General features: G+C 38.4%; 1 protein-coding gene across 4 annotated transcripts in view; it reads left to right on the top strand.

Annotated features, from left to right (window-relative positions):
• The first annotated feature begins 8,996 nt into the window (after window positions 1-8,996).
• Window positions 8,997-21,778, top strand: part of SMIM14 (small integral membrane protein 14) — an 81,730-nt gene continuing 68,948 nt past the window's right edge. Inside the window, exons 1-2 of one of the 4 annotated variants that reach the window (XM_087864197.1) lie at window positions 8,997-9,262; window positions 9,690-9,784. In XM_087864197.1, the coding sequence (XP_087720323.1) occupies window positions 9,730-9,784 (55 nt within the window). In that variant the 5' untranslated portion in view covers window positions 8,997-9,262; window positions 9,690-9,729. Of the gene's footprint in view, window positions 9,263-9,689; window positions 9,785-18,191; window positions 18,310-21,778 lie in introns of those variants that run through there. The other 3 variants (XM_087864200.1, XM_087864199.1, XM_087864198.1) reach the window with 3 other exon arrangements.

Below are 21,778 nucleotides of genomic sequence, written 5' to 3' on the forward strand. Positions count from 1 at the left end.
GAGAGAGAGAGAGCGCACACACGCGAGTGAGCATGCACCCAGGTTGGGGTAGGGCGCGGGAGAAGCAGGACCCTGGGATCATGATCTGAGCTGAAGGCAGTGGCTTAACTGACTGAGCCACCCAGGTGCCCCGAAGATGATATCTTTTAAACTTTAAAGAGACTGAAATACTTTGGTGAGGAGTTAGATAAAGCCTGTGGAATAAAAACAGACATAGCTTAATAACTGTCAGAACTCAATAATCCCTAGTTTTATTTGTGTGTGTGTGCTTAATGTGTTCCAGAGAATGAAATAAGTAATATCTTTTTTTAAAGATTTTATTTTTAAGCGATCTCTACACCCAATGTGTGACTTGAACCCACAACTCTGAGATCAAGAAGTTGCATGCTCTACCCACCTAACGAGCCACGTGCCCATAAGTAATGTCTTCTAAAAGGAAGAAATGTGGAAAGGCAAATCGCAACCATACTGAAGCTATCACACTGCTTCTCCACACTTATTAAATATTACCCACACTTGCTTATTAAACATTATCCCCAATGTCAGGGGACAAATAATTTGCCTTTTATTTTCCTAATCCAAAGAAATGTCTTTCTTATTCAGATTTCTACTCATGAAACTTCAGTATTTTCCTTCACCATGTCCCCTTTTTCAATATATTGCAAAAAATTTGAAAAATCATTGTACAAATTTATCTTAATTTTATTACTTTCTAAAAATTAGTAAATAGAATATTATCTATATATTATTATACAGAAAAAATGAACATCCAAAATCTTATTTGGTTCCCTTTGCAGTTTTAAATTATGAAGATACAACTCATGTTCTCTATCTGAGGAAATAGCATGATAGTAATGAGACAGCAAACTCTACAAAATATGAGTAATTTAATTTATTCTGATGACTGTAAAAGTGAATATACTTTCTCAAGATCTAATTCTCCTGAATTTAAGTTGTATAACTACCTTCAACTGGCTAACTGAAGGTTTTACACTGAATAATAAATAGCTCTAATATGAATTTGAAGTGCCTCATTAACTTTCAAAAGAACTGTAGAAGCATATTGACCAAAATTAATCCCAAATAAATTAAGAATTTACATATAAAAAATAAATAATTGAGGGGCGCCTGGGTGGCACAGCGGTTAAGCGTCTGCCTTCGGCTCAGGGTGTGATCCCGGCGTTGTGGGATCGAGCCCCGCATCAGGCTCCTCTGCTATGAGCCTGCTTCTTCCTCTCCCACTCCCCCTGCTTGTGTTCCCTCTCTCGCTGGCTGTCTCTCTCTCTGTCAAATAAATAAATTTTAAAAAAAAATCTTTAAAAAAAAATAAATAATTGAGAATTTAGAAGAAATTAGAATATTCATTAAATGCTTGGATCTGTATTTTCTTTGTAGGCCACATGATTTTCACTCATAAATGTGCCCATAGTGTCCCAACACACAACAGGTATTCAACAAACACCTGCTGAACTGAAGATAACCTAGGCTTAGAAGTAAAAACAAGACAAAACAAAGCTCAATATCTTTAGAATATTAATATTAAAAACACAGAAATTCTTAATATGTTCAGTTTAGACTATAGTACAGCTGCTGAAATATTTTTAAAATTTCAAACATGAAGAGTGCCTAGGTGGTTCAGTTGGTTGAGCATCTGACTGTTGATTTCGGCTCAGGTCATGATCTCAGGGACCTGGGATTTAGCCCATGTTGGGCTCTGCATTCAGCATGGAGATTGCTTGAGATTCTCTCTCTTCCTCTGCTCCTCCCCTCACTTGTGCACTCACTCTCTAAATTAATGAAATCTTTAAAAAAATTTTCAAACATGTTAAGATCAGGAATTATTTCACTTCCTAACACAACCACCTTTACTTTTTAATATTCCCTTTTTTAGTGTTTATTCAACTGTGTAATATTCTTTACCCAGATATAATTATAATGTGCGTGTTGTGTCATTTTGCCCCTTAACAATAGGTCCATAAGCATTTTTCCATATGCTGTACGGTAGTCATAATTCATTCACTGATGACTTCTATTCAACATTGTACTGGAAGTTCTAGCTAGAGCCATTAGGCAAGAAAAATAAATAAAAGTCCTCCAAATTGGAAAGGAAGTAAAATTATCTCTGTTTGCAGATGATATGATTTTATATGTAGAAAACCCTAAAGATTCCACAAAAAACCTGTTAGAACTAATAAATTCAGCAAAGTTGCAGGATACAAAATCAACACGCAAAAATCAGTTGCATTTCTATAAACAAACAATGAATAATCCAAAAGAAAAATTAAGAAAACAATTCAATTTATAATAGCACCAAAAAGAATAAAATATTTAGAAATAAACTTAACCAAGGAAGTGGAAAACTACTACACTGAAAACCAGAAAACATTGCTGAAAGAAATTAAAGATACAAATAAATAAAAAGACATCTATCCTGTGTTCATGGATTGGAAGACTTTATATTATTTTGACTTCTATACTACCCAAAGTGATCTACAGATCAACACATTCCTTATCAAAATCCCAATGACATTTTTTGCAGAAATAGAAAAATCATTCCTAAAATTCATATGGACTCTCAAAGGACCCTGAATAGTTTAAACAATCTTAAAATAAGAACAAAAAAGTTGGAGGGCTCACATTTCTGGATTTCAAAACTTACCATAGAGCCATAGTAATAATCAAAACACTGTGGTACTGGCATAAAAATGGACACACACACACACACAAATATGATAGAGAACCCAGAGTAAACACTTACATATATGGTCAGATGATTTTTGACAAGAGTATCAAGATTATTCAATAGGGAAGGAACAGTCTTTTCAACAAATGGTGCTCAGAAAAATGAATATCCAAATGCAAAGGAATGAAGTTAGACCCTTACCTTACACTATATAAAAAAATCAGCTGAAAATTCATCAAAGATTTAAACTTAATAGCTAAAACTATAAAACTCTTGGAAGAAAACAGACTGGGGCAGGGGGGCCTCGGTGGCTCAGTTGGTAAACTGTTTGCCTTCTGCTCCAGTCGTGGTCTCAGGGTCCTGGCATCAAGCAGAATCAGGCTCTCTGCTCAGTGGGGAGTCTGTTTCTCCATCTCCCTCTCCCTCTCTACATGCATGCGCTCTCTCTCTGAAATAAATAAAACCTTAAAAAAAAAAAAAGAAAGAAATCAGAGGAAAAGCTTCATTGCATTTGGTAATGACTTCTTGGATATGACACCAAAAGCATAGGCTATAAAAGAAAAATAGATAAATTGGACTTTATCAAAATTTAAAACTTTTGTGCAAAGGGCACTGTCAACAGAGTGAAAAGGCAACACATGCAATGAAAGAAAATATTTGCAAATTATATATCTGATAAGGGGTTAATATCTAGAATATATAGAGAACTCCTACAACTCAACAACAAAAAAACGAGCCATCCAATTAAAAAATGGGCAAAGTACTTGAATAGACAGTTCTCTAAAGAAGATATATACAAATTGCCATTAAGCACATGTGAAGATTTTCGACATCACTAATCATCAGGACAATGCAAATCAAAGCTATGGTGATAGACCACCTCTCACAAAAAAAAGAAAGTAACAAGTATTGGTGAGGATGTGGAGGAATTGGAAACCTCATGCACTGCTGGTAGGAATGTAAAATGGTGCAGCTACTGTGGAAAACAGTATGATGGTTCCTCAAAAAATTAAATGTAGAATAACCATATGATCCAGCAATTTCACTTCTGGGTATATATCTAAAAGAATTAAAAGCAGTGACTTGAATATATATTTGTACTCCTATATTCATAGAAGTTTTACAATAAGCCAAAAGGTGGAAGCAACCCAAGTTTTTATTAATGGATGAACAAATAAACAAAATGTGGTATATACATGTAATGGAAAATTATTCAGCCTTAAAAAGGAAGGAAATTCTGCTATAAGCTACATGGATGACTTTAAATTATGCTCAGTGAGGGGTGCCTGGCTGGTGCAATCAGTTTAAGCATCTAATTCTTGGTTTTGGTTCAGGTCATGATCTCAGGGTTGTGAAACTGAGCCCCACGTCCCCTGTCACTCCCTCTACCCCTCTCTTTCTCTCAAATAAATCTTAAAAAAAAATTATGCTAAGTGAAATGTCAGTCACAGAAGGACAAATATTGTATGATTCATTTACTTATTTAAGTCTTACTTATTTAAGTAATCTCTACACCTGACATGGTGTTTAACAGGCACAGAGTTTTAACTGGGAAAGATTTAAGTTCTGGAAATAGATGTTGGTGATTTTTGCACAACATGAATGTATTTAATGCTATAGAACTGTATTCTCAAAAATGGTTAGAATGGTAAATGTCATGATATATATACATATATATGTATATATATCACCACTCTTTTGGACTAAATTGTGTCTCTTCGGATTCATATGTTGAAGCCCTAACACCCAATGTGACTATATTTGGAGATAGGGCCTATAAGGAAGTAATTAAAGTTAAATGAGGTCATTAGGGTAAGCCCTAATTCAACAGCATTAGCGTCCTTACAAGAAGAGACATTAGGAGGGCCTGTGCACAGAAGAAAGGCCATGTGGGGACCCAGCCAGATGGTGGCCATTTGTAAGCCAGGAAGAGAGGTCTTACCAGAAACCAACCCTGTGGGCACCTTAATCTTAGATTTCCTACCACCAGAACTTTGAGAAAATAAATTTCTGTTGTTTGAGCCATCCAGTCTGTGGTATTCTGTTATGGCAGCCTGTATATTGACAGGCAGCCTAATACAACCACACACACAAAAAAGGTAAAAAAATATTAATGATTTTTCTTATTGCAAAACTAATGTATGGATATGTAAAAATTCAAACCATATAAAAGGGTAAAAAATCATAAGGAAATCTCTCACCACTTACTCCTCTCCACCCACCCACCCTGCCCCCCAGTAACCAATGTCAGTAGTTTGAGGAATATCTTCCAGAATGCTTTTATGAATATATAAAGCATATATTATTTACACTTTCTTCTTCTAGATCAAGAATCAAAGTAGGGTTTGGTTCAGAAAGGGAGTTGTAACAAGTTTGTTAATCCCTAACACATAATTTAACATATTCACCCATTCCATTACCATTATATGTTTAGATTATTTCTAGATTTTTTCTCCATCATATAAAATGTGATTAACTTTCTTAAAATCTATTTTAAATTACTTCTATACTCATGTTTCTTAGATTCTAACATACAATGCAACAAAGTTATCTATTCCATTACCATTGTTCACATAGTTTATTTCCATGTTTTTATTCCATCATATAAATGCAATTAATATCTTTATAATGTTATTAACTTTTAAGTTCCTAATAGTGAAATTGAGCTAATGGATGTGATTTTATAGAACTTCATATATATTGCCAAATTGATTTCCAAGAAGCTAACTAAAACTTAAAATTTCTACTAGTAGCGCTAACAGAACCAATATTATCCTAATTAAAAATATTTCCAGGAGTGCCTGGCTGGCTTGGTCGGTGGAGCATGAGACCCTTGATCTCAGGGTTGTGAGTTTGAGCCCCATGTTGGGTATAGAGATTACTTAAAAATAAAAAAATCTTTAAAATCTCCATAAAGTAGTAGTTTAAAAAGGGAATTTTACTTTAATTTTCATTTATTTATGTATTTATTTATTTAAAGTAGGGTTCACGTCCAGCATGGAGCCCAATGTGGGGCTTGAACTCATGACCCTGAGATGAAGACTTGAGGTGAGATCAAGAGTTGGATGCTTAACTGACTGAGCCACCCAGGCACCTCTTAATTTGCATTTTGATTGAAGATATTTTTTTAAGATTTATTTACTTGACAGAAAGAGAGTACAAGCAGGGGGAGTGGCAGGCAGAGGGAGAAGCAGGCTCCCTGCTGAGCAAAGAGCCCGAAGTGGGACTTGATCCCAGGACTCTGGGATCATGACCTGAGCTAAAGGTAGACGGTTAACTGACTGAGTCACCCAGGCACCCGAGATTGAAGATTTTCACATATTAGTTATTTGTATCTCCTTTTTGTGCATAAAGCATCAGTTCATACTCTATACCTACACAAGTATTAGAGGCATTAATATCTTCTGAATTGATTTGTATGGGTCCTTCATATATTATGGTGTTACTCCTTTATCAGTATTTATTCCCAATATTTTCTTTTTTTTTTTTTTTTAAGATTTTATTTATTTATTCGACAGAGAGAGAGAGAGAGACAGCCAGCGAGAGAGGGAACACAAGCAGGGGGAGTGGGAGAGGAAGAAGCAGGCTCCTAGCAGAGGAGCCTGATGTGGGGCTCGATCCCAGAACGCCGGGATCACGCCCTGAGCCGAAGGCAGACGCTTAACCGCTGTGCCACCCAGGCGCCCCTATTCCCAATATTTTCTAAATGGTCTTTTCTTTTTTCTTTTTTTTAAAGATTTTATTTATTTGATAGAGACAGCCAGCGAGAGAGGGAACACAAGCAGGGGGAGTGGGAGAGGAAGAAGCAGGCTCCTAGCGGAGAAGCCTGATGTGGGGCTCGATCCCAGAACGCTGGGATCACGCCCTGAGCCGAAGGCAGATGTTTAACGACTGCGCCACCCAGGCGCCCCAAAATGATCTTTTAATTCTATGTGTCCATTCAACAAATATTTATATAGGGCATCTGGGTGGCTCAGTTGGTTGAGCATCTGACTCTTGGTTTCTGCTTAGGTCATGATCTCGTGGGTCGTGGGTCGTGGCATTGAGCCCTGCCTTGGGCACTGAGCTCAGCGGGGAGTCCGCTTGAAGATTCTCTCCATCTGCCCCTCCCCTGACTTGTGCACTTGTACGCACTTTCTTTCTCTCTCTCTAAAATGGTTAAATCTTTAAAAAAAGTATTTATTGGGCAACCCTATTGGGGCCCCTCCCTCTTTGGGAGCTTTGTACTCCCAATACACTTTTATTTACTATCACTTAATAAACCTTGCTTTTGCTGTCCCCCCAAAATAAAAAAATTTTTAAAAAGTATTTATTCAGTATCTACTATGTTCTAGGTACTGTGGTAGAATTCTGTTATTCTTCGAATTACTTTACATATAGGATCACAAACACACTTTTTATTTTTCTACTGTTTAAAGTTTAGAAAGGTTGAACTTTACAATTGGGCATAAACCATGTAAGATCCCTTATCACTGTCTGTGAGTAAAGTTGGCCCTTTCTCCCTCTCATGAGATTGCAAGTAGATGCTAGGCAGGGATGCAGTCATCAAACGCTTGGCTGTGGTTACAAGATCAGCCCAGTCAAAGTAGTTCACTCACATGGCTGGCAAGTTGGTGCGGCTGTTGGTGGAGGCTCTTGTTCCTCTCCACATGGTCCCTTTATAGAGCTGCCTGAGTGGAGTGGTGTGTACACTAGCTTCCCCCAATACAAGCAATCCAAAAGAATGAGGTAGAAAGCTGCAGTCAGTGCCTTTATGACCTAGTCTCAGAAGTCACACACCTTCAGCTGTATTCTATGGGTCAGACTAGTCCTGATTCAAAGGGCTGGAGGGGACGACATTTCCAGAGATGAGAATCACTGGAGGTTACCTGGGAAGCTGCCTACCGAGGATCCCAACATCTTAATTTTCCTGTAACATACTTTATAAAACAAGTATTGATAATTTTGAACATCCCGTACAATTCTAGTTTTGTGACATACTGTTTTAAAGTGTTCTCAAACACATCTGTGTATACATGAGTACACCCAAGCATAGAAGACTTTCTGTTCCACAATTAAAGTTCCACAAATTAAAGACCCTCTACTATAGTGTCAGCACATAACTTCAATTGGCATTAGATTCCACCTCAAGCTCTCTAAATTTGAGTAAACAGAATTCAAGATGGCAGATTAACGGCCAAGGAGTTTGACTTCTATTTACTTGTAATCTGTTAACTAGGAAACACTCTTGAGTTTTACCAGAAACCTTTAATTTTCTACAAATCTTTATCTGTGTGCAATATCCAACTACATTAAAAAGATCTTGCAAACCATACTACTAATTTGCTAAAGGTGACTCAGGTGAGAGGATTTACTAAGTGGCTGGGTAGAAATTCAGAGGTGAAAAGGTCATCAAGTCGGAGTAAGGAAGACCGTTCTTTACAGCTAACTTTCATCTCTTTTGCAAGAGAGGCAAAGAGGATATGCCTTTGTGAAATCTTTGTTTGGAACTTACTTTTATTTTGCCACTGGTCCTGTTCTGATTAAAGTTTAATTCATGGACCTAAAACAGAGTAGCCCTAAGCTTTGCCAAAGTGGGAAATTTCCAGGGCCCTGAAGGTTTAGCGGGGAGACTAAGAAGGCCAGAATGGGAGAGTAGGAAGCACCAAACTAGGTCCAAAAGTGAGGTTCTTACTCCCCAAATAGTATCCTTATTCCAGCAACAAAGGCTGAGGGGTGCCGCCCAACAAAGCTTTCCCCCTGCCCATTCTCCACTATCTCCTGACCAGCAAGCCATGGTTGGTGACATATTCCCTTTCATAGTTCTCTTGAGCTTAATTTTGCACAGCTTTCTGGGTTCAAAAACGTTAAGGAGGGTAAAGGGGTTCAGTAACTACTATATTTGACACACTTTTGTGCATCGGACTAAATTTTCATCTCCAATTTTCACCCGGGCCTAAGCAAAACAAAACACAAAAAACCCCCCAACAAACAGAAAACCACCCACAACTCTACAGAGGTACCCTTTCTCAGCAGACACGAACTTGCGCCCATTTCTACTTCTCCCCTCGTCATTCTAAGGACTTGGGTCAGAGAAAGCCACCAAATCAGGCAGAGAGACGCACAGCAAAGGACATTGTTCACCAAACACGAAACCGAGGTTACACGGGCCAGTTCAACAGACGCGGGGCCTCGCCCTCTTCACTTCACAACGCTCAGCCCCACCCCTCCCAACCGGAACTGCAACCCCCGCGCTCTGCGCCCCCACGGATAGCGTGTCGCTCGCGCCCGCCCCGCCTCCCCCGACACACTGGGCAGGCGCGGGGCGCGCGCATGCTCTGCAGGCGGGCCGCTGGGGTCTCGAGTCGCTGCAATCTGTTGCGCCGCCGCCCGCGGGAGCCGGCAGATCCGGGTCTCGTGGCTTAGAGTGACGTGGTCAATCGAATCAAAACAGAGGAGGGGAGGAAGCCAGCGGCCAGGAGCAGCAGCGGCCGCGGCGTCCCGAGCAGCCGCAGCGTTCCGGAAGCTTCAGGCGGTCTTTCTGCCGAGCCTTGGTCCCGGCCCCCATCCTCCCCGCCCCGTCGGTTGTTGTCTGGGCGGGTGAGTGTCTCCCCCTTTACCACCGCCGTTTGCCAGCCCACCCTCCCCTCACCCTGTTTTTTCCTGGGGCTCCTCAGGCTCCGGGAGACTGCGGCGGCTGCGGCAGAGCAGGGCTGGCTTCTCGGGCTCGGTGGTTCTCCGGTCGGGCTGGGGACTGTGCACCCGGAGAAGCCCGCTGTTGCCGAGCCCGCGCCTCCCTGGCGAAGAGCGAGGCAGAGAGCCTGCAATTTGGCTCTCTCTGCAGGAAACCAGAGTCGGGGCTTAGCAGGAAAAGTGGACGGTAGCCACGGGTGGTTTTATTTTTAGGGCAAGACAGTCAGCTCGGGTGGAGGCGTATAATGGGAGTAAAAAGAAGAGAGTCGTAGCTGGAAGGAAAAACCCACAAACCCTGAAATCCACACTGTATCATTTACCTCTGTTTCTCTAGGTTTGATGAAGTCATTAGGATGCGTCCTTTGTTGTGATTGATGAGACAGGAAAGCTGCCATCCAGAAAGCGGGAGCCTTTTTAGTCCTTATTGTGGTACGAATTGAAAGTATTCCCTTTTTCTGTTTGTTCAGTTAAGTGGAACCAGACCTGACAGTGAAGAGGTAGCACCCTTTATAAAGACATAATGTGCAATAAACTGGTTACCGGAGCACTTGAAGTCCAATGTTGCCATTTAAAGCCAAAGTTTTCCAAAGTGGCTGCTTCTGTGTGTGTTCGGATTTTAGCCAAGATGATATTTGTTAGCTGTAGAAAGTCAGTAGGATGTTTTGAGTTGTTCTAGTTTGCGGAATCGAAGATATGGCCCTAATAAGAGAAGGTGTCTTGGTTTTGCATCGAGAGTCGGTGAGCCTCACGCACATAATACCTGTGTTTGTTGAAGAGACCTTCCAGTTTTTGTGTGTTATTGTCAGAAATCGTTGGCAGCTCTATATATACAATAACTTAGATGGTGTAAGACCTTTCAGGTGTTTTAGTCTTGAGACCCTTCGGAGGTGGTCTCACGGCCCAGTTCCGTGGAGGTTGCAGAAAGCTTGTGTTCCTTTCCACTTGAGGTGATCCGGCCACGCAGATTCCTGTAGTGTAGCCTGCTTCAAGCCCTGCCACTCTTCGCGCCCCCGACAGCACAGAGACCAGAGGACCAAAACTCCTTTTTGCCCTAACTTGGTGTTTACTACCCCCCCCCCCCCCGCCTTTTTTTGTCCCCAGAGAACTGATTAATTGAGGTGTTTTTTTGGTAAATGGCAAGGAAGAACAACAGAAGTATGTGCTAATTGATTGCCCCTTATGAAATTCAGGAAGAGTACTTAGGCATTTAGACCACTTCCTTGAAGGGTGTATTCTTGTGTGGTATATCATGGACCTCTTAACAAATTTCTTTCTCCAGTGTGTGCAATTGAGATCTTTTTTCCTTAATACCACAGTTGTAATCCTGCTGATTTAGAGAAATGAAATTACGTTTTCTTGAAGGTTTTTTTTTTTTTTTAATCTTTTATGTAACCTGAACTGAATATTCTGGCTTATATGAAATAATTTGTAATTGGAGAATTATTACAATTAATAATCAAAAAAGAAAATAAGTTATTGATAACCTTGCCATCCAGAGATGATCAAAATGTTGGTAGTGATTTATATACTTCCAGACTTTTTTGCAGTCATACATTTTACACAAAAATGGCATCATACCGCATATGCTTTACTGTAACCTGCTCTTCTACTTTGGAGTAACAAAATATATATTTTCGTAGAGATAGACTTTTGGACCCTAAATTTAGGGTATATTCACTGTATGTTTGCCAGACTGTAATGAGTAGAATCGTGGTTTTAAAAGATTTCCTCCCAGACTTCTGTGATAACATTAAGAAGTTAATCTGCATTGTGTGTCACTCTGAGGTTTTCTTGTTCAGCTCTTGGGAGAGCAGGGACAGAATAGCCTAAGTTGGCGACAGAAAGTTTAAAAGGGTTTTGCTAGTTTAGTGATTTGATTGAGGTAAAGCTTTAGTCTTATTCGATAGCTACAGTGTGGTCCAAATGCTGACCACCTGGCCAGCCCTCATCAGTGAGGGCCCGTAAGATTTTACTTTATGAATCACATTCAAGAGTATTGGACGTATGCCCATTTACCCCAGTGCCTTCTTGGTGGTGCCAAAAGAGAAGGAAATGTCCCCTTCACCTCAGCTTCAGAGGATAAAACTTACTAGGAAGTATCCTAAATATGCTAATAACCCATTCATGTTCCTTAGTCATAAACGTACCTAAAACCTTTAAATCTCACTTTTTATTCCCTATCTCTTGGGTAATAGTCCCAGATGCTTACTGCTTATTTTGTGACTTAGTTCTTTTTCTCTGATTTACCTTTAATTATAGTGCTTAATATATGTATTCTAAATTTGGCCTCTACTTCCCATTGCTACTACCTCTACCTTTGCCAACTCTCTTACCTGGCCTACTGTAGTAACCTCCTGGTCTCCCAGCCTCCACTTTGGCTTTTTATCTTGCATTCCCCTTACCACAGCCTAAGAGATCCTTTAAAGTGTAAATCAGATTATGTTACCCGTTTTTTGGAAAGCCTTCCATCACGTTCAGAATAAAATCCGAACTAATGTTTTGGCCCTGCCTCCTTCCCTTAACTCACCATATATCCCTCTGCCTAGATTAGTACCCCGGAGCCTGGCCACGTCAGTTTCTTCCTGTTTTCCAGCCCTACTGGCACTGTCCCTGGAACTTGCCAGGCTTGTTCTGCTGTAGGGCATTTATGTTCGTCATACCCTGTGGCTTCAATATTCTCCCAGGTCTTGCTGTAGCTGATTCCATCATGTCATTCAGGTCTCAGTTCAAGTGATGTTTCTTTGAGGAGATTGCTCCCCAACTATCTCTCCATTCTCTTATTTTCTTCATAATATTTTGTACTATCTGGAATTTCCTTATTTTTTATATCGTTTCCTACACTAGAAATTGAACTCTGAGAAAACGGGGACCTTGTCTGTCCTTTTCACTGCATAGTAGGAACTCAATGAATGTTAGTTGAATGAATAAACTTGCTGAACAGGTGTGTATTCCTCTTGAATATACTGTTTTAGATCAGTTCTTTGTATGGAAGAACCCTAGTTTTTAGCTTTTTTTTTCTTTTAAATAGGGCAGTACCTTGATTCTCTTATCTCAGGAATTCTTGATGTTTGGGCAAGAGAATGGCCACATTCTATTTTACATTTTATTTTTGTGTTTAATTTCTTCCCCCCCCCCCCCATTCTACTGTAGACTTGTAGAATTAATCCCTGGGAGGAATGGGTTCTAGGAATCTGCATTTTCAACGAGCCCTTGAGGTGATTTTTATGGTTATTAAAGTTTGAGAATGTCTCTTGGTATTGTAATGGCTTCTCTCTGGGAGATTACTTCTTGCTTCATAGTAGTAATGATAGCTGCTGTTTTGGGGAACACTCTTATGTGTTAGGTACTATGCTAAAAAATTACATGTTTTTCATTTAATTGTAGAACGACTCAGAGGTAGGTATTCCTACTCCCATTTTACAAGTGAAGGAACTGTGACATGGTAAGTGGCAGAAAGTTGGATTTGAACACATCTGTTAATCACTGTACCCCACTGCCTCTGAACTAGTGTTTAGAACTGTACACAGTACTTTGGTTTGAAAGGCCATGTTTTTGTTAAGGGCAAGATAGCGTATTCTATCCCATTTCCAACCCAGTCCTTAATGAAGTTGTTGTTTTGTGGTCTTTTTCCTGAAGTTGCACAGGCAAAGTTGCAGGAGATGACCTCTGCAAACACTCCTAGGTCTTCTTGCTTTATTGTATTGAGAGCCTACCAGGCTTAAAGTAAATTTTAAGTATTTGAAGTGTTTTCTTCTAACTGTACATTACCTTGTGTTCCACACACCAAAAACCTATCTATCACTTTCTATCTGCTTGTATAGTCATTTGAATTCTTCCTACATTTTCTCCATTGATTTGGGTGATTTACTACTTGGGCAATTATTGGATCATCATAAAGTGAATAGATTTCTCGCTGCAAGACCCCTTTCCAAATGAGTTTAAAAAAGAGTTAAATTTGATTGGTGTGTTGATTTTTTTTGATGTGGGGGAACTTAATCTAAAGAAATACTGGCCGTCTTTAGTCTTTTCCTAATCTTTAAGCTTGGCTCCTGTTTATCTGTGGAGCACATGACCTTTACCAGAGCTCTGTCCTTGCGCACCTCAGGCTTCTGTAAATAGCCATGTGTCTGCTCCCATCACTTCCTCTTCTGCGTTTGTCTGTGGCTGTGTGGCCTATTTGATTGGGAGGCCCATGAGGTCAGGGAGGACCAGTTACATAATCAGTAGGTTTGTTGATGGAATAAATAAATGAAGAAAAATAACTTTAATCTGTGTTTGTAAAAGATGGTACATTGCTAAAAGGAATTATTTGTGATCTTTTTCCATATAATTTAATAGGACTTAGAACAAAACCTCAATATAAGACACTAAATTGTCTAAATTGGTAATGATAAATAATGACATATTAGTATATGGAGGGTAAAGATTTTGCAAAAAGTTTAGCACTCCCAGCTGTTCTTTGTTACATTTTGGCTTATGTTAGGATTTTTTAAGATTGTAAAACTTCTGGGGCAACTGGGTGGTTCAGTCAGTTAGTTAAGTGTCTCCCTTTGGCTCAGGTCATGATCCTGGGGTCCTAGGATCAAGGCTCCTGTCCAACTCTCTGCTCAGTGGGGAGTCTGCTTCTCCCTATCCCTCTGTCCCTCCCTGCTGCTCACTCTGGCTCTCTCAAATAAAATAAAATAAAATAAAATAAAATAAAATAAAATAAAATAAAATCTTTAAAAAAAAGATTGTAAAACTTCTTAGACAATTAACTGCTACAGGCTTATAAGTAAAGGTATTCTTTGGTTTGTGTTTATGTGTATAGTCATTTTTTGGCCCACGTAGTAAGTACTAACCATATGAATGTTTCTTTTTTTAAAGATTTTATTTATTTATTTATTTAACAGAGATAGAGACAGCCAGCGAGAGAGGGAACACAGCAGGGGGAGTGGGAGAGGAAGAAGCAGGCTCATAGTGGAGGAGCCTGATGTGGGTCTCGATCCCATAACACCGGGATCACACTCTGAGCCGAAGGCAGACGCTTAACCGCTGTGCCACCCAGGCGCCCCCATATGAATGTTTCTATAGTTGGGCACATATGAGTAGGTCCTGCATTTGAGTAAAGAGCAGTTTGGGCACTTTCAAAGCCATTTTGGAAAAGGGCTGAAAATTATTTGAGTCTGAAATTAAAATACAGTTACCTGTTTGAATATCAACAATAATGGCATTTGCTATTTATGGCTATATTTTCCAGTCTCTTGAGTTCCTTTGCACACTTCATGTTTACCTGTCACATCAGTTTTCTCAATCAGATATTGTTATGCCTAATTTACACTGGAGGAAACAGGCTCTGGCTAGTTAGGTAAGTTGCCCAGGGTAAAGGCACTAGGTACTGTTGGGATTCAAACCCAGTCTTCCCTGGATCCTGGACTTTGTTATAATAGTATTAACTAGTCTTTTGTCTTACAGAATCATAGAAGTTATAATAAGAAACCTACTTATTACAGCTGTCAGAATATGCTAGTAGAACTACTTTCATAAATTGTTTTGTTCTATTTAAACCTGAACTGGATATGGCTTTCTAATAGCCCCTGTTTTTTAACACAAGGCATGCTTGTTGCTGAAAAGCTGCGAGAGATACTACTGTACGAAGCCCAAAACAACAAAATCTATAATCTTCTCATTCAGAAGTTATCTCTGTACGTGTATTTTTCTTCCAGTGTTTTATTTATTTACTTAAAATGCATCTTTGGTGTAAATGAGATAGAATACCCACATAAGCTTGTATCTTAGTTTTGGTTTGGTTTGGTTTGGTTTGACTTAATGAGCATGGCCTTAGAAACTTTCTAAACTTGATTTTTACTGGCTACATTTTAATTTTTTTTGAAAGTTTTCTTTATTTTTTTAGTAATCTCTGCACCGAACGTGGGGCTTGAACTCACCATTCCAAGGTCAAGAGTCACATGCTCTTTGGACTGAGTCAGCCGGCACCCCGTAACTGGCTATGTTTTAGAAGATTTTTTTTTTTTTAAGATTTTATTTATTTATTCGACAGAGATAGAGACAGCCAGCGAGAGAGGGAACACAAGCAGGGGGAGTGGGAGAGGAAGAAGCAGGCTCACAGCGGAGGAGCCTGATGTGGGGCTCGATCCCATAACGCCGGGATCACGCCCTGAGCCGAAGGCAGACGCCCAACCGCTGTGCCACCCAGGCGCCCCTAGAAGATATTTTTAATACACTGATTACTGGAGGTTTTCATTTAATGTTGAACATGAATGTAGTTTCCACTTTTCACCATTATAAGTGATATTGTGATGAACATTGGCTTTAAAAGTTAACCTAAGCTCTGATTAATTAGAGCAACGGGTCTAATTATTTTTTTAAAAGTTACATTTAAGACATGTTAGTGATTTGAAATGCAATGACTTTAATCATAATTTGGCAAGTGTATACCACATACATATACTTGTACTTCCTAGAAAATTTACATGAGAGTTTTTAATAGAGATTGCCTCAGAGGAGAGGAGAGTACCTTTTACTTTGCATTTTTTTAACCTTTTTGTATTTGAATTTTAAAACTATAAATGCGTGTTGCTTTTAAAATCCTATTTCTTTGAAATATTAAAATCTTGGTTCTAAACTAATACCCAATTTTTAGATATATAATAGGGTTTATATTTTGTTTATAACATTGTACACTTCAGTGCTTTTGTTTTGGAGAAAGTTACCTTCTCATTGCTTATTTTCATATTGAATTTTCATTTCCTTTTTTAAATTTAGATCAAAGCACAGATGTGAGTCTCAGCTTTGTAACAATACAAAATGAAGCTGGTTTTTGCTTGACTGCACTCATTGACAAGTACTACGGATACAGTGTTTTCAGAATTTAACAGCTAATAAAGATGTTTCAAATCAAGATAGGAGTGCAGTAAGCACCCTCATGGTATATGCGCCAGACTTAGAGGTCAGTGTTCTGGCTGCTATCTTGTCTTCTTACAACATACTTTTTAAAATACAAGTTAATTTTTTTCTTTTTTTGCATAGTATATGTTTTGTTTCTTTGTTACTCTTAGCAAAGGTAATGTAAAAGAAACAGACTTGCTTAAAATTTTGAAGACTTAAAAAAAAACGTGTTGTTTATTCAAATTTCATTTTTTGATAATATTGGTTTCTTTATCACAGTGGTTCTGAGTATTTTTCCTGTCATCATGAATGCCATTTATGTGCGTCTTTGTACAGATACATTATCTAGCCATAGCATGGGTGAGAGGAGTTACATAAGGTGGGAGAGCAGAAACCATAACTCCTTTCTGTTCAAGAAATCATATAGGCAAGCAGATGAATGAGAGAAAAAGTCTTGATTCCATTCTAATTTTTTTGAATGATGTAAATCATTCACAACCTTGTAACATTACTTGTGATATACTTCACAATTTCAGAACACACTAATATTTTGTAATACAGCTATTGAAAACTACTTTCTTAACTAAGTAACTTCTATCTACTATGATTTGGGATCACATAGTATGGAATTTTTATGTAATCTTCTGTTAAATTTTTGTTTCTAACTTAGGAAAAACAGCCTTTTTCCCCTTAGTTTAAAAATTTTCTATTCAGGGGGCGCCTGGGTGGCTCAGTCGTTAAGCGCCTGCCTTCGGCTCAGGGCGTGATCCCGGAGTTCTGGGATCTAGCCCCCAGGTCAGGCTCTTCTGCTGGGAGCCTGCTCCTTCCTCTCTCACTCCCCCTGCCTGTGTTCCCTTTCTCACTGGCTGTCTCTCTGTCAAATAAATAAAATAAAATCTTAAAAAAAAATTATTTTTTTCTATTCAGAATCTGACTAATACGTACTCTTGAGTAGAAATTTTAGAAAACATTTTCAGAATATGAAAATTTTGGTTATGATGTTGACTATAAACAAAGATCATTCATTTGAAAAGTTTTCTTTTTGGGACCATTCATGATAAATTTTACCCCAGACCTTGAGAGAATCTTTGGGATTTTACAAAAGTAAGGAACAGCCAGAAAAGGACAGGAAATTCATAGTTGAGGGACCAAGATTCAGAACAGACTTCTTTCTGCTCTTTCTCTTTTATGCAGAAGAGTGATAGCTGAGCCTCAGGAGAATACAAACATGCCAAACCAGTATACAGAGATCTTGGGCTGAGAGTTGAAGATAAATTGCAAATCTAAGGGCTTAGAGTTGAATTGGCCCAGAGCATTTTATAGCTTATAAAGCACTCTTACACATTCTCATTTGATCCTCGAAACAACCCTTTAAAAAGAAGTTTCAGTTATCACTCCTGTTTTATAGATAGTGAAACTGAAGTCACAGAGAAGCTAATTTATCCTTTTCTCAGTAGTGCCATAACTTGAATCATATCTGAGATGTATTCTTTCTGCTATCCCATGAAGTTTTAGCCTAAGGTGATTCCTAGAAATACAGTCAAAGAGGTAAGAGAGAAAAAGGTCACTGAGGAAAGAGAAGGTGGTGTCTCAGACATGGGGAAATAGGGCCACATTAACTGAGTTTCTAGAAAAGTGGTAGAGCCCTGGGGGTGGACCTATAACAGAGTCCTGTGCTGCAGAGATACAGAGGAATTAAAGAGCTCAGGAAATTCTTGATGACCTTGAAGAGTTAAGCTTTTAGAAGCAATGGTTTAGAAGGTTAGTTGAGGAGAGTAGTTCTTTTCTTCAATTTTGAGCTTTCTGCTGAGAAGTCATTTGTCTGTTACATTTATTTTGGCTGTTAATTATATACTGGTATGTAATTATTATTTTATGAGTTAATTATAATTAATAATTAACTTGATTGCAGGCTCTTAGAGGTAGGGGATGCCTTTTATTTCTTTTATATCTAAACTCTTCTTCCAGTTACTTAGTCCCCTGAAGACTTGTTAGATACAACCTTCTGAGGAAAGGAGAAGTGAGAGAAGACATGGGTTTGAATCCCATGCCTGCTTTGACGTTGGGTAAGTCGCTGAAGCTGTCTGGGCCTCAGTTCTTTTCTCTTTAAATGAGTAGGTGAGAACTGCTGCATCCCCAAAGTTTTAATAGTACCACTTGTCAAGTTGTGATTTGTTGAACTATGAGTAAACGAAGACTTGTCATCCTCTAATGTATATCTTATCTATACAGTGATATCTTGCACAAGCCTGTTGGTTACACTCACCTTGTTTCTTGTATACATTAGCATTCCACTCTGTGGAAAATAAGTATTTTATTATCCTTTCTAGCCTGCTTTAGTCTCTTCCTTTTGAATAGTATGCTCTTTCTGAAAGAGTGTCTTAAACCTTTTTGTTATGCTGTAAAAATATTTTGTAAGAATTTCAGAGATGGTTCTTAATTGTATTTTCTCTTGTAAATGGCGCATTCTAGGTGGAACAATATAGGGTCACCCTATTGGATCAGTACAGGACATATTGTAAGGAATTTGTAACTATAATTGCTTGGCTATTAATTTGAGTTTTAAAACTTGTCATGATAGAATTCAGGGAGTCTTAACTCCTAAGAACAAAGAATCGTGATATTTAGGGTATATAATAGGGTTTATTTCAACATTTAAATTTTTAAAATGTCTTTAACTTCTCCCAGGCATAGCTTTAGCACAATTTTTAGCAAACGATTGACTAATTTGAACTTGTGTCTGCATCCTTTCCTTGCCCACTTCCCATCAGAGATGCAAATGTGTTTAAAAGTATGTCATTAGTAAGAAGTAATAGGAAGTCAGTTGATAGTTATGTAATTTCTGTACTGCTCTGAAGTGATCTTTGTAAGAGTGAAACAAATGTCACTAGCGGGTTTGGTCATATCGCATCCCTATCCAGATGTGGAATGAGTCCTGGTCAGGAATTTACATTGTGACTTTCTGTCCAGAGTCTGTCTCAAATTAGATGTGTGACCATGGTCAAATTGCTAGTTTCCAGGGCACCTGGGTGGCTCAGTCGTTAAGCGTCTGCCTTCGGCTCGGGCGTGATCCCAGGGTTCTGGGATCAAGCCCCACATTGGGCTCCCTGCTCCGCTGGAGCCTGCTTCTTCCTCTCCTACTCCCCCTGCTTGTGTTCCCTCTCTCGCTGGTTGTCTCTGTCAAATAAATAAATAAAATCTTTTAAAAAAAAATTGCTAGCTTCCCTGAACCTATTTTCCTCGTTTAAAAACAGGGATAATTCTCCTGCTTTGACTTTGTCAGAAGGACTTTGTTAGCATGTGAAAGTAGTTAGCTAAGCTACAGTCAAATATAAATTATAGGTATGGCTATGTTTGATTGAGATCCATTTCTGATAGTAGAGCAAGAATATGTTGCAAAAAAGTGTTGTATGTGAGTGAATTTGAACACCTTATTACATTGAGATATTGGGTCATCCAATGAAAGTAATCCCAACTACTCAATTGTATATTAGTCTATAGCATTATAATGATAGTATTACTAAAAGTGATAGACCAATAGTTTGTTTTCCATGTTTAATATGAAAGATAGCCAAAGTTTTGGGATATCTCTACTCTTTCGTTTGGTCAGTTGTCTAATTTACTACTGATAAAAACTTCTGCATAAAAACTTGGGTCAGAAAGCTGTTTCTAGAAGAAAATTATTTTTAGAGGTAAGCAGTTACCTCTGTGATATAATTGGGAATAAGGTTAAAAATAGAGTGGAAAGCAAACCTAGGTGTAGGCTCCCTGAATGCCCTGGAGGCAGTTCTAGCAGTTTCTGGCATATTTCACTTTCTTGGTTGTATAACTTTGGAGCTTTCATCAGTAGAATTGATGCTTTTTTAGAAAAAATGCATAGAATAGTTATTCTGAGTTCCCCATCATCTCTGTTTTCTATCTTAAAAAACAAATTGTATGCATTCTAAATTGTTACTTTGCCATTTGCTCTTGCTGTGGGTTTTTCCTTTTTTTAATGGAAAGAATTTTGATACCATTCTTGATCACTGTAAAGATTTGGTTGGCTATTTGAAAAGATGATTTCATCATATATCACTTTCTTAAAATCACAGAAGATAATTTTCATCCCTTGACCTTGTATCAGCGTTGGTTAACCCATGCTTTCTCAAGAAGAGACCCCTGTGTTTGCCTGGGGGGAAGCAGAAGAGTGTTCTGTTTTTCTGTAAAACTGTATTTATATATATTTTAAAGATTTTATCCATCTATTTTTGAGATTGAGAGAGCGTGTGAGCATGAGCTGGGTTGAGGGGGATAGAGGGAGAAGCAGAATCCCCGCTGAGCAGGGAGCCCAATGTGGGACTCGATCCCAGGACCTGGGATCATGACCCAAGCTGAAGGCAGATGCTTAACAGACTGAGGCACCCAGGTACCCTGTAAAACTAGTTTAAAAAGACCTTACGTATGTTTGAAATTTTTGGTGTTAAAGATAAAATAGTATAATGAGTCCTTGTGTATTCATCAGTTGGCTTCAACAATTATTTAACTCATGGCTCTATTTTGTCTGTACTTCTCCCTTTGCAGGATTATTTTCAACTAGATCCCAGTCATTCTCTCTCTCTAACTGAAAACACCTAGTGGGATCTCTCAGAGATAAGGACTCTGTTTAGATGTGATAATTGACATTGTAGTTATGCTAAAAAAAAAAAAAAATAGTAATTCCTAAATGTTGCTTAATCCAGTTAGTGTTCAGAGTTTCTGGTTCTTGCATAAATGTTCTTTTACAATGTTTATTTAACTCAGGATTCAAACAAGGTCTGTACATCGCATTTGATTGATGTCTTCTGAATCTCTTCACCATATCCCTGCCATATCTTTATTTACTTTTTGCCATTTATTTACTGATAAATCTGAGTTAGTTTTCCTGGATTTAGCTGCTGCATCCAAAGTTTTTTTTCCTTATTATAAGAGTTAATGTATGGTCATCATATGATACTTAAAATTTATAAAGCAGAAAGTAAAATCCTGTCACCCAGAGACACCCAGTGTTGAACTTTTGGTATGCATTCTTTCAACTTTTTTGAGCATGTGTTTTCCTTGCTTTTTAACCATGTGCATGTGCTATGCTTATTTTTATATCCTATTTGATATACTTTAATATTGTGTTGTGATCATTTGCCCATGTCATTATGAAAGAAAATGAAACATTTGGCTGCATAATACTACACAGTATGTATCATAATTTAAACATTCCCTTTTACCCAGACATTTAGTTTGTTCCAGTTTTTCACTCTTGTAAAATTATGGGAACCATATTTGTACATAAATCTCTGTAGTTTAGATTTTTTTTTTAATAGAAGCAGAATTAATTCAGAGGGTATGAACATTTTTTTAACTTTTGGATTCATATTGCCATAAAAGTTATTACAGTTTGTAATCTCAAATGCAGTCTATAGCTTATTTAAGAATCTGTTTGCCAATGCTCTGTGTTATTAAGATACCTTTGCCAGCCATATTAGTCAAATGTGTTTTTTTCCCCGATTTTGCTCTTTTTATTTT

This window comes from Ursus americanus, chromosome 8, assembly GCF_024610735.1.
Source record: "Ursus americanus isolate L20-20 chromosome 8, mUrsAme1.1.p, whole genome shotgun sequence".
Classification (NCBI taxonomy): domain Eukaryota; kingdom Metazoa; phylum Chordata; class Mammalia; order Carnivora; family Ursidae; genus Ursus; species Ursus americanus.